The sequence below is a fragment of the Haliotis cracherodii genome, unplaced genomic scaffold (assembly GCF_022045235.1).
Source record: "Haliotis cracherodii isolate W230 unplaced genomic scaffold, xgHalCrac1.p SCAF_1, whole genome shotgun sequence".
Classification (NCBI taxonomy): Eukaryota; Metazoa; Mollusca; class Gastropoda; order Lepetellida; family Haliotidae; genus Haliotis; species Haliotis cracherodii.
Window position 1 is genome coordinate 9,601,987 of NW_027266264.1, and position 15,968 is coordinate 9,617,954.

At 39.2% G+C, this 15,968-nt stretch overlaps 1 protein-coding gene across 1 annotated transcript in view; it reads left to right on the forward strand.

Moving 5' to 3' along the window:
• Positions 1–7,515: 7,515 nt before the first annotated feature.
• Positions 7,516–15,968, forward strand: part of LOC139472208 (X-ray repair cross-complementing protein 5-like) — a 28,740-nt gene continuing 20,287 nt past the window's right edge. Inside the window, exons 1-6 of the mRNA XM_071254586.1 lie at positions 7,516–7,532; positions 10,281–10,394; positions 10,912–11,095; positions 12,230–12,278; positions 14,387–14,512; positions 15,136–15,297. Coding sequence (XP_071110687.1) covers positions 7,518–7,532; positions 10,281–10,394; positions 10,912–11,095; positions 12,230–12,278; positions 14,387–14,512; positions 15,136–15,297 — 650 coding nt within the window. The 5' untranslated portion in view covers positions 7,516–7,517. The remainder of the gene's footprint in view (positions 7,533–10,280; positions 10,395–10,911; positions 11,096–12,229; positions 12,279–14,386; positions 14,513–15,135; positions 15,298–15,968) is intronic.

Below are 15,968 nucleotides of genomic sequence, written 5' to 3' on the forward strand. Positions count from 1 at the left end.
GGTATGTTTACAAGTCTTATTGCTACAATTGCTTTTTTGAAGACATTGCCATGATATACATTTTACTGCAGCTCAAGCTTTGTATTGTTACACCCTTTGTGATGCAACATCTGATATTAAGCTTAAATGGTGACATCACATTTTGCTTAATACTGTTATAATCAACACACCATTGCTGTATATATCGATCACCGGTCATCTTGTCATAGGTTTTAATATTTTTAACGTTGTTTATCTTTTCTGTTGTCCTCATTACACCAGTCATGAAACGTCACTGCATCTATGTCTGTAGTAGCGCTATTGTAATAAATTGATTTTTTATAAAGCAAGGTATTTTGTTATTTAGAAGTGCTCTTTGTATTGATCAGTATGGATTCCGCGTAAGAATTTTGGTCCCCAGCAACCTATGTGTGTCATTGGAGGGATCACTACGAGATCAGATGGTCAGGCTCAGAGACTTGCAGTCCAGGCAATCTAGGCCATTTTTTCACTCGACTTGGAACAAGTTGCAACAGAATTTATTTCACCACAATGCATTTCTACAAGGTCCCGAAAAACAACATACTAAAAGTCCCAAGCAATCCCAGTTTGGGGAACATGTCTAATTTGCATAATCCAATATGGCCACCAATTATCAATATATCTTCCATATTTCAGATGAGGTTCAATGATGAAAAAAGCATGTGTTGTATTGCGAAATAGCATATGATGTTTCTAAAAAGATATTCACGACAACTGAATGTTTTCGACCATTGACAAATGTGCAAAAATTCAAGATGGCCACCAATTTCAAGATGGCCGCCAAGTTAACTAAATGTGTGTTTAGACTATTGAATATTTTATTCTAAAACAGTGTGCTAGGAGTTATGCATATAACTTGCCACACTAACTCACTGAATTAAAGTTAACACTTTAAGACAGAAAATCCGTCACCAGAGCCCCCTGGTGGCCCAAAATTCCAAGATGGCAACCAAAAGTTTGATGGCTAGACATAGAATATCAATACACTGCTGGTCTCTGATGACATATTTGAGTGATTTGAACTTCTAGATTGGGGTAAACAGACCCAAGGGCACATGTAGAATACTCAAGTCATTTGCATAAATCCAATAAAACCACCAAATATTAATATTTGTCTCTTAAGTGATGAGTTTTGGCGATATCAATGTTGATTGTTAGTGTCTGAATCTACTTATTAACATGACAATAAATGCTATAACAAGTTTCATTCTTATTCATGTAAATACGTGTTGGAATTAAGTATGACCTATATGAGGTCCTCTCAGAATTAACCCAAACCAGTTGTTTCACAAGAAGTCAATGAGTTATCTCCCTTGTAGTTCATTAGCGGAAATTCAATATCACCACCAAGTACCAATATTTAAATATAAATCTGAAACTATTTATCCAGTTCTCATTCCATTACATGATTGTGTTAGTCATGAACATTATTACGTTTGTTTGTTTGTTTGTTTATTTGTTGTTTAACACCGCACTCAGCAATATTCCAGCTATGCGAAGGTGGTCTGTAAATAATCGAGTCTGGACCAGACAATCAAGAGATTGACATCATGAGCATCGATCCTAGCAATTGGTTGATGTCATGTACATTGTACTCTGACGGCGTGGATTGATGCTCAATCACTATTGTCTGGTCCAGATGCAAAATGTTACAGACTAAGATCCTATAATGGGAATATTGCTGAGAGGGGTATTAAACAACACACATTCAGTCAATCAGTCAATGTGTTAGTTTCTATGTACCATAGGATTGGGTAGTCAGTTGTTTTTGAGTGACAACCTTGGAAAAACAATTGTCAGTTGTGTCATTGAGATTACAAAATTCTTTATCTGTTGGCAATACTGGGTTCAGAGAATACTTAACAATTAGCACAGGAACTTTTAGGTGACCACCAGAGACGACCAACTCTCCGGTATTAACTTGTATTGTAGTTCAAGGACCCATTCTCTGTGCAGAGCTGCACCCTTGGGCAGGCCAGAAACCTTTGGTCTTGGGTATAAATGCCAGTTTCACCCTGATCATGATTCTGTGTTTAGTGGCACCGTACCTGTGCCGGTGGGATTCATTACAGTGGTAAACGACTAAGACCTGTGCCACTTTGAGCTTTCCTCTCGCATCAAGCTGACATTTAGTGATATGACTAAGTACTGTTCAATGCGGTATGTGTCATTATATCTTCTTGTGATCTGTAAGCAAGCTGTTGAACTGCTTGAGGCCTGATCACGCCCCAGAGTGGTGTGGTATTGTTGTTAGGTTACTATTATCATTATGCCTTCCAGATATGCACATGGTGAGACTTAAACTCAGGTCTCAGTGCACCATGCTTGTCATTGGGGTAACTAAGATGGATAGTGGATGAACAGGCTCCATTTCTTGGTTGATTGATCATGCTGTCAGCCACTAGTGACCCTTGACCAGACTTTGTTATTTACAGTCTGTAAGGCAATAGATAAAAAGCAATGTGTTTGGTAGTAGTTTACGAACTTGTCATGCTTACAGTGAGTGAATATGGTTTTACGCCGCTTTTAGCAATATTCCAGCAATATCACGGCGGAGGACACCAGAAATGGGCTTCACACATTGTACCCATGTCAGGAATCGAACCCGGGTCTTTGGCGTGACGAGCGAACGCTTTAACCACTATACTACCCGACCGCCCTTGTCATGCTTACAGGTTGCTTGTAATCTGTCTTATGTTTGACAGAGTAGTACTTTTAACTCCTATTTACTCCATGAAAAACTTGGGCCCAGTCACAGATCACCTCTACCTTAGTTTTTAGTAAGTACCTGTGTTTGTTTGGCGGACTTAGCCCCTTTTACTCGTTCTTACAGCAGGGTTGTGTTCTTTGTATCGTGACGAGAACGTCTCAACTTTACCATCGAGAGTGGAGGGCGGGGGCAGTAGGAATGTTGTGAAAAGGAGTCATGCAACTACATGCAATAACCAGGTTGTCAGCATGTGTCGAGGAGCTCGCTTGTTCATTCCAGATCCTGACGAGTCCACCACTCACTGTTAATTAAATAAATTTACTGATAGAATAATAGATCTTGCACAAATATAAAACCACAAGCGATTAACCCTCATGGTGCCTGGAAGGACCGGAAATAGCCAGGTCGAACAGCCCTACAAGCGTTTGGTGTCAGGTGCAAATACCCGCAGCCGGAGTTATCAAGACATTCTAATTTTATCAAAATGATAAAAGTAAATATCGAATCATGTCAAGAAAGCAAAGGACGACGCACCTTTTATTTATTATACTCCGTGGTCTATGTAGATTCGATCAGGATTCAATCCCCGGCCGCGTTATACCATAAGACGTTCAAAGATGGTACATGTACTTATCCTGTCTGGCCCTCGGCTTTAAAGTGGCACTGATCTAAAGCAATTCCCCGGGCCTTTGTTATTGTTTTTTCCCAGTGAGTACCCGGATGATATAGCAGAAACCTAGACTAGTTCGCAACCTGTGCTGCACAATTCGTAAGCGCATTTGTCTCTTTTATTGATGATATAAGGGCGTATGGTCACGTTGATCAACAAAATGAAATACAGTTTGGAAATAATGACATGTAGATTCTAGGTACCTTTGTGGGTAGCATCGGTAATGGTGACGAACTTTTGATAAGTCACTTGCATGGTAATTGTGCGACTTTCGTTTACACCATTTTGACTTGGAACACAAAGTAAATATTTCTCCTGAGCATTGCTTATTTTATCGTGCTTATATTTTTACAGTCAAAATTTTCATTTAGGAAATGTATTAAACACCTGAATATTCAGTTATTTTACAAATTGACTGAATAAAAATGCCCATCAGTATTATTATGACAACGAATTCGAAACATTTTTGTTTTTATCATCACCAAGAGACTGAAAATGTTACGATGAAAAAGTACATTTCTATATTGTTTGGCTTCTAATCCTACATAATAATCTATTGTGATGTTTTTAGGACCTATTGATCGTCTGAATCAATTTTGGTCAATCTGTTAAAGAAATGGACAGATTTTTCAGTCAAAATGACTGAAATATTTACACATTTTATAAACTGCTTGAGAGAATCACATTTTACAAATTGACTGTAATATACAAAGGAAAAGACTTGTGAAAACAACGTCTATCGCGCATTGAAGAATTTCCCAACTAAGACGTAGATGAACAAGAATGAAACTGACTAATGCTACTGCAAATGAATGGAAACAAAATTCGAATATCATAATTACAACCTACCAAATTTATATGTATAATTTTAGGCAGCTTCCTTGTTCGAGGAACAATGTATCCGTGAATATTCACACAAAGGAACAATATCCCAAACGTCTGCAGCTGTACAAAGAAACGTATTCGATGTCACGTGTCACTGTAACAATCAAATATTTTAAAATATATATATCGTTTCTCAACTGATCACTTAGATTGTTTCAGGTGTTTCACATAGGTGTCAAGTCTCAAAGCCCACGTGACAACTATTTTCATAACATCCACGGTTCCTAAAAAATCCATTGAGTTAGATAACAATGAGCAATTAATCAACGTATTATCGGTTAACCCTTTGAACAAAGTATGTTGTTTTACATCGGCACTTCACGCAAGGATATGAGTGTATTCCCTTTGTTTTAGTCAACCTAGACATGTAAACACTAACTTTTGACATATCCACCATGCAAGATAACAGTGATTTATCAATAAATGTATTTTCTGTTAATCCTTTGATGACTACGAACGATCCGCTGATTTACAAAAAAAGTAAATCAACTGATCATTCATCTCTTGCTGGGCTGCCACGTGCATATTACATAACACACATTTCACCTCACTTCAAACCTGGATTTAGATTGAATAATTACCCCAGACACAATAAATGCCAAATGGGAAGCTTCCTCAGGTATTCGTAGTGGTGCTACCACTAATTATACCTGTAATAAATTCATTAATTGAGCATCAAGTGAATGACAAATACACAAGTGTAGGGTTATACCAGAAAACGTGGCTGGCAACAAGGGAGCAGTAATCGTATTATCGACGCAATCCGAAATCCGAAAATGCTTTCACTGCATTGATACTTTTTTTTAAACTATAACAATCACGGGTATTTCCAAATGAAGACAACCGATGAGCTCCGCCGTTCTTTTTTGTCTGTTTGTTTAGGCTGAAGAAATTAATTAACATAGGCAATAACAAAGGCAACAACCAGTCCCGGGGAATTTAGATCAGTACCCCTTTAATTAAAGAATGATAAAACTAAGAAAAGGTAATTTCATGATGTAAGTAGTCAATGGCATTATTGAAGGGTCACCAAGGCATGTAGGTTTTAAAACATAAACATATGCCAACAAGCGTCAATAGGTCTGAGTATGTAGACAATGTGATAAACAGTTGAAGAACATGTTGTTTATGCCTACATCTCTTTACAAATGCGTATATAGCCAACATCCACCGCTGCGACCAATGTTTTGCATGTAATTACACAAATGCATTGCGCATTATACATACTGGTAGTATCGGAAAACAAACAAATGCTTTAGGAATGTTATGTAGTCACAGTCTGATCATGTAGTATGTATGAATTATCTTTGTTACTATTTTAAATGCATCCCAACCTTAAATGTGTTTGTTTTTTGGTTTGGTCCACATATCCTTTGCTCTCAATACACTTTAGTTTTTATAAAAAGCATATATTGTTTTGCGATTGTGACGCTTTTTCTATTACAGTGGGGGACACGGGTGGCCCAGTCGTCTAAGGCGCCGCGATTCGCTGTGCAGAGTTGCGTCCCTTGGGCACGCCAGAAACCTATGATTGTGGGTTCGAATCCCGGTTCACCCCGATTATGTTTCTAGGTTTGTCAGCACCATACCCGTGCTCGTAGGTTTCACCGAAGTGGTAAACGTCTTAGACCTGCATCACTTTGGGCTTTCCACCCACATTAAGCTGACACGCCGCGATATAACTGGAATAATGTTAAAAGCGGCGTTAAACCCAACTCACTCACTCACTCACACACTCACTCTATTACAGTGGTCTCCAACCTGTGTCCGACATTAATCCAATCCTATTAAAGTCAGATCTTTCACTCCAACGAGAGTTCTTGGTGTTTGTTATTTATACGGAAGATAATTGCCAAACAACCAGACTTACCGGATACATACGCCTGGTAAAGACTCCTTTATTATGTTCATATATTCCGAATTTCCATGTACCTTTTGACAATATCTACGTTTGGCATTTACGTCATTGGACAAATGTCTAGGATGCCTTTGAAACCTGCTGGACAACTGGTACAAAAACAAATGTATATCGTCAGTAAGTTATAAAATAGTTCTACGAAATTGGGATATGATGGCATGCACCAACGAAGTCAGCGAGCCTGACCACCCGATCCCGGTAGTCGCCTTTTATGGCAATCACGGGTTGCTGAAGACCTATTTTAACCCGCCTCTTTACGACTCTCCTGAAATAATGACGATGCCAGCTCATTCACACCTGTGGTGCCGTTTATTGAGACTTTCATCATGGGTTGCTGTTTACAACATTGTATATTCTGTGCGATGTCCCCCATTCAGTCTTGCTTGACAACGGTATAAGGATCTATACCAAAAAGTCGCTTTTCACAGTATAAGAAGTTGTTATCTATAAATTGTGTCAACTTTGTCATCCGTCAACTTCTAAGTAATGCCTATCAAACAATTAGGGTTTCTGTTTATTGCGAAGTTGAACTCACTCACTCCTGTGGTGCTGTTTATTGAGATTTTCATCGTAAGTTGTTGTTAATTGGAATTTGCGAAGTTCAAGTAGGATGGCGGAGTCTTGGTCTTCAACATGGCAAAGTTGTCCTCGGCTTTCCTGTATCAACACATGACGTTGTCGTCCCACTGGAAATAATATAAACGTTGAACCACAAGTCAACTGCCTTCATTGACACTGCAAATGCGACAACACTAGTTAGCTGCGCCTTACTCTTTGCCCGGTGCATATGTATTGATAAAAGACTACGTGTATGTAACTTATTGAAAGCGTACTGAAGAAACCTTATTCATATGTCACCGACTGTTAAACCCCACTTTTAGCCTCAACACAAGGATTTACTGATGGGGAATACATTTGTGTGGTTTATTAAAAGCATATGGATTTAAAAAATAAAAATCTGTGAAACGCAAACTTAGAATACATTCATATCCATAAGTGCATAATATTCCATCTTGTTCTTCCATGCTATTGATAATCAACGTTATATCTTGTTAAGAATGGTCATTCCATTGAAGAATTCGAGACGAAACTGCAGGCAGTTCGATGCACCAGACCGCGAAACATCTTTTTCACTGTTACATAACATTTTCTGAAACAAATCAGCATTGAAAATATTTAATTCAGCTGAAATAAATAACGCTGACGTAGATCTGAAAGAAATTGCGCAATTCGAACGTGTACTTGTGACATGACAGCCCAAAACAGATAAATGCTGATACCACATAATTATCTCCCCTTGATCGTGTTTAGAGATGGCGGCAAACAAGGTGCTACATTTTCGCATAGTGAAATTTAAACATGCCGATGTTGAAGAAGATACCGTTTGATTGCAAATGACATTCACTTAAATCAATACAATAATATTTTTATTTACCTTAGCCACAGTCATCGTTGCCATTCACCCAAACATTACCTTGTTTTTATCTAACTAGGATATGTGTCATCCACGTTCTTTTAATTTCGTTATATCACGATAAATGCTTTTTTAATTGTTTAGTTACAGAGTATTCTTTTAAATATTGCAAAGTACCTTTGATTTAAGCAACTTTATTTTAAGATTGATAACTTGCCATGTGTTTACCAAACATCTGTAAACGTTCGGCTTTTTCAGTGTTTACGACGACAATGTTTACCGTTTTCTCTCAGCTGATATTTCACAAATTAGGGGATACAGGCTAAACATCTGTAAAATGTAACGCATAATATGATATTTGCATTTCAGGCCATTTTATGTTCATATGTTTGATAAGGATATTTGTATTCAGCAAACAAATGTAGAGTTAGCTTACCTGGGATCATACACTGTCACGATTCATGCTAAGACACAATCCAATAATAGGGTCACGATATAATAAATATCACTATATAGAAATGCTCATGATAATACTAGTAACTCAGGGACATACCTTTTTGTTACATTCCGCTGACTTAGATGCAACAATTGTATCAGAACTTATTATCATACCCCCATGTCAGAATAATGAGATCTGATTGGTCCACGTCATCTTGAATAAATACTGTGTATCCCGCCTTGGAGGGGAATAAATGTCTCAGCAAGGCAATAAATGTCTTAGACCCTGCCACAAGCAAGTCAGGCTGCAAGTGGATTTCTGAGAGGAAGAATAAATCCTTTATACCCCTCTTCAAAGTTAAAGGCCACACGCCTTTTCCGAGTCAATGGAGGTCATGTAACAGCACAAGCTAACCTCAGTTCCATCGAACAGCTGTTTTCTATCTATTTTGAATTTGTTTGAATTCTTTTACAATGTTATATTAAAACGTGTCAGTAAGATTAGTTCCTTGCAGCAGGATCACTTGGTGTATATGTATGTTTTTGCCTCTTGCATTAGGTTTTATACCCCTCACCTCTGGCAAGTTTCCACCCTTGCCGAACTAGGTTGGAATTTCTGGGCTCGATCATAGCGCAAACAGTGGATATTACTAGTTATATCTCTTCTATGCCTCTCCTTTTGACCATCGCGAAGTACATCAAATCATTTGTGCACCTGGAATTAAAACATAATAATATTTGGAAAATATCTGTTGACGCTGAGTTGTCGGTGCACATGTTTTGCAAATCCTGCAATGGAACCGAATGTTGATTTCTAGGGGTGTCACGATACAGGTACCTCACGATACGATTCGTGTCTTGTTTTTGAGGTCAAGATACAATACGTATCTTGATACAGCAATGCCGACCTTTTTGAAGCAAACTTTTAAAAGTACATATCACATTCACAATTATGTGATTAATCACTATCAGTAAATTATTTTGTAAAATAATAATACTTAGAAAAGGTTGATTCTGTTCATTCAAACAAGTGTCAGACACTAGCAAGTTAAGTTGCACTTAAAATGTATTTTCATGAAATAAATGCTGAAAAGTGAATACAGTCCCACATTTGTTTGATGTCATTTAAATGAATGAAAGTGTTCAATTGCATCATGTCACTTATGACCACATCTTGGGGAAACAAAATAGTAACCATACATCATTATTAACTCAATATCAAACTGAACTTCAGCACAATCAAATCATGTATTAGTCAGCTATGGTGATACTTGCATGAGCTACTTGTAATAAATGCTTCATTTCAACTGTTGAAAAAGGTTTCAAATCCTGTGCAATATATAAGGCTACGTGTTTAGTTATTTGCTTGTATCGTTCTGAATTCTGGCTAAGTTTCGAAAATGAATCTAAAACTGAACCTTGACCGGTTGCTGGACTCTTACAAGGTGTCTTTGAACTAGTGCTAGGGCCTGGAGTTGCGCCGATCTATGCAGACGGATGGTGTGTTTGTTAGTGAAAGTTCATGTTGGTTGTGCTACCTGTGTAGGAAATGTGCGTTTTACACAGTTGACAAACAGTCCTTTTGAGACAAACTTTTCTTACACCGTCTTCATAGAACAGCGGAAACTTAAACTTCCCCGTCGGGTCTTCAGATTCTGTCTCCGAGAACGCCATGATGTCGTCTGCATGCGCTGTGACAGACACTATGATGAACTGCTGTCTCTGATTGGTCAATAATACTTCAGTAGCCAATGAAAACAAGCATATTTTCAGAAAATTCAGAAAATATGATGACATTTTGATTCAAAAAGAAAAATCAATCGATACACGAACAAATGGATACCGATTTCAATAAAATTTCATATCGATATAAATTAACATGTATCTCTTACTGTATCGTGAGAATTATCTAGGATGCATCAGTTCAATCAGTGAATCGTGACATCCCTATTGATTTTGTTACGCGATTTTGATTGGATAATGCATAGACTCGTTAGTCCAGTCAAAGTATAACTCCAAAATACTAGCGTAGTTCAGCAAGGGTTGAAACTGGACTTTTAAAATCAGTTAACTCCCTTGCCTTGGGAAGATGCCTAACGCGAGATGCATAAATCTCCATGTACCCCTCGTGATCCTGCTACAACTTATAATGTATCATGATACATCGATGTGTTTGGTGAATCATTCCACCTCAAGAAATGACATGCAGAAATACTACTTTCAGGAAGCCATAGCTATTGTGCTGGATGTGGGCCCCTCCATGAACCAGGCACCGCCGGGGGAGGTGTCCGCGCTGCAGACGGCCATCGATGCCGTCACCATGATCCTCCAGAGGAAGGTACGCCAACTATATATTGAATGCTGACAGGGGTAATATCTTCCTCGTGTGCAGACATAAACATGCACTTTAAAATGGATCCAGCAAACCAGACCTGACTGTCTGGTCATAACAGCCCATTTATCGGATCAAAATGGATAACTATAAGTCAAAATGGATCAGCGATAGATCAGATTGAAAACTGTTCATCTGATGAATGGATAGAAATCTACCAATGTTGTCAACATGTAAAAGTACTACTTTCACTTTCATATACTTGTTGTTTCAGTACCCGTTAAGATACGGGTTAGAATTGGTCTTCAGCAACCCATGCTTGTTGTAAGAGGCGACTGGGATTGGGTGGTCAAGCTCGCTGACTTCATATCGTCATCGCATACCATTTGCGTAGATCTATCAGCATGATATCAATCACTGGATTGTCTGGTCCAGACTGGATTATTTACAGACCGCCGTCATACAGCTGGAATATTGCTTAGTGTGGCTTTAAACAAGAAAACAAACAATTATGTTGTTGCAGATGTTCTCTGAGTCTAAGGATGAGGTGGCTCTGGTTCTGTTTGGTACTGATGGCACGGACAACCCCCTGGCTGATGGAGATAGCTACCAAAACATCACCATCGCCCGACCTATTGGGGTCGCGGACTTTGACCTGCTCCAGCAGGTGAAGGATGAGATTCAGCCCTCGGACACAGCAGCTGACTGTATCCCTTCAAAAGTCCAGTCATTCTCTTGAGTGAGTGAGTGAGTGAGTGAGTGAGTTGGGTTTAATGCCGTTTTGAAAAGTATTCCAGCTATGTCACGGCATGTCAGCTTGAGGGATCACCCGAAGTAAAGCAGGCCTCAGACGTTTACCACTTTTGGTGACACCCACTATGGCGTTGACAAACCTAAAATATAATCGGGACAAACTTGGATTTGAACTCACAATGATAGGTTTTTGGATTGCACAAGGGATGCAACTCTGCACAGTGAATTTCGGCGCCTTTGCTGACTGGACCACCTGTACCCCTTCTCTTAAAAGAATTAATTGAATTAAGTACTGGTTTATGAATTTGTGTTTGGTTTGAGGAGGATTATGGGGAAGAAGATAGTTTTAGTTTTATCTGTTGGTGAAACATTAAGTTTCCATATATTTCACATTATCAGTGGGAAAATGTACGTAGGGCTTAAGTTAGTCTTGTCTCACAGTCCCTGAACCATTATATTTTCCCTTCCACCCAGCCCTTATTGTAATGCTATAGCTCTAAATGAAGCAAGATTTTCTATGGGTTCACCAAATGTCACCGTTTACCACTTCTGTGAAACCCACGAGCACGGGTATGGTGCTGACAAACCTAGAAACATAATCGGGGCGAACCAGGATTCGAACCCACAATCATAGGTTTCTGGCGTGCCCAAGGGATGCAACTCTGCACAGTGAATCGGGCGCCTTAGACGACTGGGCCACCCATGCCTCCTATAATGTCTTGAACAAGCCCTGATCTAATATGTGTGAATGGTGAGTGAATACTGTCTTTGTGTTGTCTTGTAAAAAAACTCCCAAAGAAACGAGACCTGTATCTAGATTATAAGTTCTTCGAGGTTTTTGTTCAATCATGTTTATCTCTGTAGTTCCACTGGCTACAGAGATACATATGTAACAGAGATACAGGAAAAAAAATATCAATTTAAAAAAAAAGATAGCAACTCGGATGATAATGAAAGGTTTAGCTGTAGTAGCAGCAGCAGCAACAACAGTAGTAGTATGTATAAAGGCACTTTGGCTGCAGCAGGCTTATTTGCAGCCACAGTAGTTTGATTCTGTCATGAAGAGTAATCTTCCTTAGTAACTACAGTCCTGGATGCACTGGTTGTTGCCATGGATCATCTTGTCCAGGGAATACAGTAAGTACAATTACCATGTTGTGCCTAGTTCAGTAAATAACAACAAATGTCTATTACTGTACCCTCATTAATTTCAATTTCATTTATTGAATGTGATGATGCAAGCTCCTCGCAGTGATAGCCCGTTCGTGGAGCTGTCTATACTATCACTGCCACCAGTTATAACTCCCCACTGTGATAGGTGGCCACAACATGCTTGGAGTTGAACTCGCAACTGAATGACCGTTATGTTTACAAACAAGTGAGGACTGTTGTGACGTCGAATACACTTATTGCTGCTAAATTACTTTCTTTGTTTGTCAATTTGAATTTCCGTTTCATTAAAATTATCTTGTTATTGATATAGTAAGAGTATAAGGGAGAAGTTGGTTGAATTTCCGTTAGTCTGCAATCTTGAACCAATCTGATTATTAAAACAACAAAGTAAATTCAGGTGGAAAACATGGTCAGTCGTAAACCTTTTCAAAATGAAATATGATGGCATTCCCAAAGACATAAACAAAAGTATAAACATTGCTACATTTGGGGTTAGAGGGCAAATTTCAAGATTCGTGTAATGGCTGCGCCCACACTGGTGGCAGTGATGTTACCGAGAGTGTAACGAAGGTGTCACACCCTGGGATGGAGCTTTGTGATGATGTGACCAGGGGAGATAACTCTGCACTCTCCTGAATAATGATAGCAATAAAATAGGAATTATCTGCTCCTCTGAAGGAGGCCATTAACATGTGGCAGATTCATAACATTATGTTATCTCAGTATGCCTAAGCACCAGTGGTCACTAGAGGACGTAAGGTGTACGCGAGTCAGGCCCCTTGTTAGGCGTAGCCTCACTGTTACACATGGCTGCCAGCCATTGGACGATGTTGATGTTATATGAACATATACATGATGTAAGTGGACATATGTTGTGATCTATGTGCCTTGGTTAAAATTTTAATTTATTCATGGTACAGTGAAATATGCACTTGTCTTGTCACGTTGATGTGAGAAACCTTGCCTGCAACTGCTAGTGGGTGGCTGGTAGAGTGCTAATGAAACACAGACAACCAGTAGCTTACAGAATCTCACACAAATGCATGTTTATCTCTATAAATGATTTTCTTTAGCTATTAGCATATGAGAGATTATGACTATAGTTATATTTGTTTCACTGTAGCATGCTCTGTGAGTATGAGATTGTGCGGATGCAGCTAAAATTACCAAACCCAACTTTATCTACTTTAACAAAACTTTGATTCTTTTTCACTGCTGTCAGCAATTTTCGATCTGTTTCCCAGAGACCTGTAAATAATCAAGTCTTGTCAGAGGTCGACAATATGAACAGAGATTCACTCTATCTGGGCAGAGACCGCCTCCATGGTCTAGTGGTAGAGCGTCCGTCTGGAGAGCGGAAGGTCTGGGATTCAATCCCCGGCCGCGTCATACCAAAAGACTTAAAAAAAATGGTACTTGTTGTTACCCTGTCTGGCGCTCGGCATTAAGGGGCTAAAACAAGGACTGGTCGGCTCGGAGTCAGTATACTGTGTCTGAGTAGGGTATTCATGTTAAACTGCGGCATGATATCTCAGTGTGCTAGCTCTATAAATCGGCATCAATCCAGACTAGTACAAGCAGCCACACACACACACACACATGCATGCACGTCGCTATGTAAGCGCAATAATCTTGGACGTGACATTAAACCCCATTTCACCTCACCTCACCATCTGGGCAGGGTGACCCACGACCACACATAGCAACCACCCTTGAAAGTTTTAGGTTCACATGCATGAGGTACTTGGTGGATTATTCTGCACCATGTCTTTTGAAACCTTGACTAATGATAGCTTGATATTATTGGAGCACCTTGTGACCATAAGGGGGCAGTGGGGTAGTCTAGTGATTAAAAACATTTGCTTGTCATGCTGAAGAACCAGGTTTCGATTCCCTGCATCGGTACAATGTGTGAAGTCCATTTCTGGTGTCCCCTGCTGTGATGTTGCTGGAATATTGCTAAAAGCGGCGTAAAAACCATACTCACTCACTCAAGACCATAAGGTTTCTGTGTATGATCGTTTGAGTGTGGAAAGCTCCATTTAATGTTGGTGTTACCTGTGATGTTTCAGAGGTAAGAGAGGGTTTGCCTCGAAGCGTGTCATCCTGCTGTCAGACCTGGGGGGAGAGTTCGGAGATGATCAACTGGACACTATTATTGGCGCTCTCCACAACTCGGGGACAAATCTCGATGTCATGTACGTCAGAGATGCTATTTTGCTTTTGATTCATGAAATACTGTTACATGTTTATACCGGACTGTTTACTCCTACAGTTTCTCTGTAGTTCCTACGGATTTTGAATAAAAAACACAGACTGTGACTCAGGTGAATAAGTAATGCATTATGAGAATATCATATAAATGAAGTGCTTTACTGATGAATAAATATTTCTTCTAATTTGGAACGAATACAGTAGATACCTGTGCACAAAGGCATTCAAAACTTTATCTAAATATTTTTCAAATTGGTATCGATCGTTGTCTCTTTTAACACCTGTGAACCAAGTGTGCAATATGGAAATTAGCTGTTGTATTAGGGTTACTAAATAATATTAATTTGATAAACGCATGGAATGGTGTGAAAGGTTGATAACCAACTGAGGCTAAGCTGTTAAAACTGTAGGTTAATTCATCACAGCGATACTATGATTCATACCATAAGTTTGGGCGGTGTCAAACTGCCTCGAGAGAGGACGGTCATTCATTCATTGTAATGGGTGCAGAACAATAGCTTCTGTAACACAAGAAATTTTATTTAATGTGTGCAGAACAATAGCTTTAGACAACGCTTTTACCATGATATTATGAATCCAATTTCAGTGGCCCCAACATTGACGATGATGAGGATGAGGAAGGGGGAGGAGATGCAGGGGGGGCATCGGTCAACGGTCATCGCAAGGAAAAGACCCCTCAACAGCGAGCTGGGGAAGCTATGGTCAAACATATTCTGGACCAAGTGGAGGGAGAATGCTATTCGTTCAGGTTTGTTGACAGGCCACTTCACTCAAAATTGGAAAGTACCTTCTGAGGTTTTCTTGTAAGAGTTACATGACAATTTGTATGTTGCTCTCTGTGATAGCAACCCAAGCACATACATGGCCAAGAGAAATAACACTGGGGTGTCTAGGGAATATGGACAGCTCTTGTGGGGTCCCTTTATATTAATTTTGTCATACTAGCTACTGTGTGTGTGCAGAATAGAGAAGTTACAATACCAGTATATCGCTGAATACAATTTGATCTCTGCAATGTCGGACAAGTCCATTTTATGGACAGGGGAGTTAAGTATTTCCCAGATATTCTCACAATTGTCACAGCGATTATCTGTACCTTTTCTCCTAATACCAATTGTCATATCTTGCCAACTTCTTGATGCGATTTGTCAGCCATCGCATTTATCTGCATTGCCCAGCTACATCTATTGGGAACAACTAGACACTAGACATTTACCTCTTAAAAATAGCATCTTCCAATTTACGACGTCTTCAAGTTAAGAGCATATGTTCGAATCTCCAGAAATGACGTCATGATAGAACAATGTTTTATCATGGAATAAACCGCACTCACTTCTTCATTGTTTCCTTTATACAAATATCACAGTGAACTACATTTGCTTATTGATGGAAATAATGATTGCGTGAAGTCAGTCATAG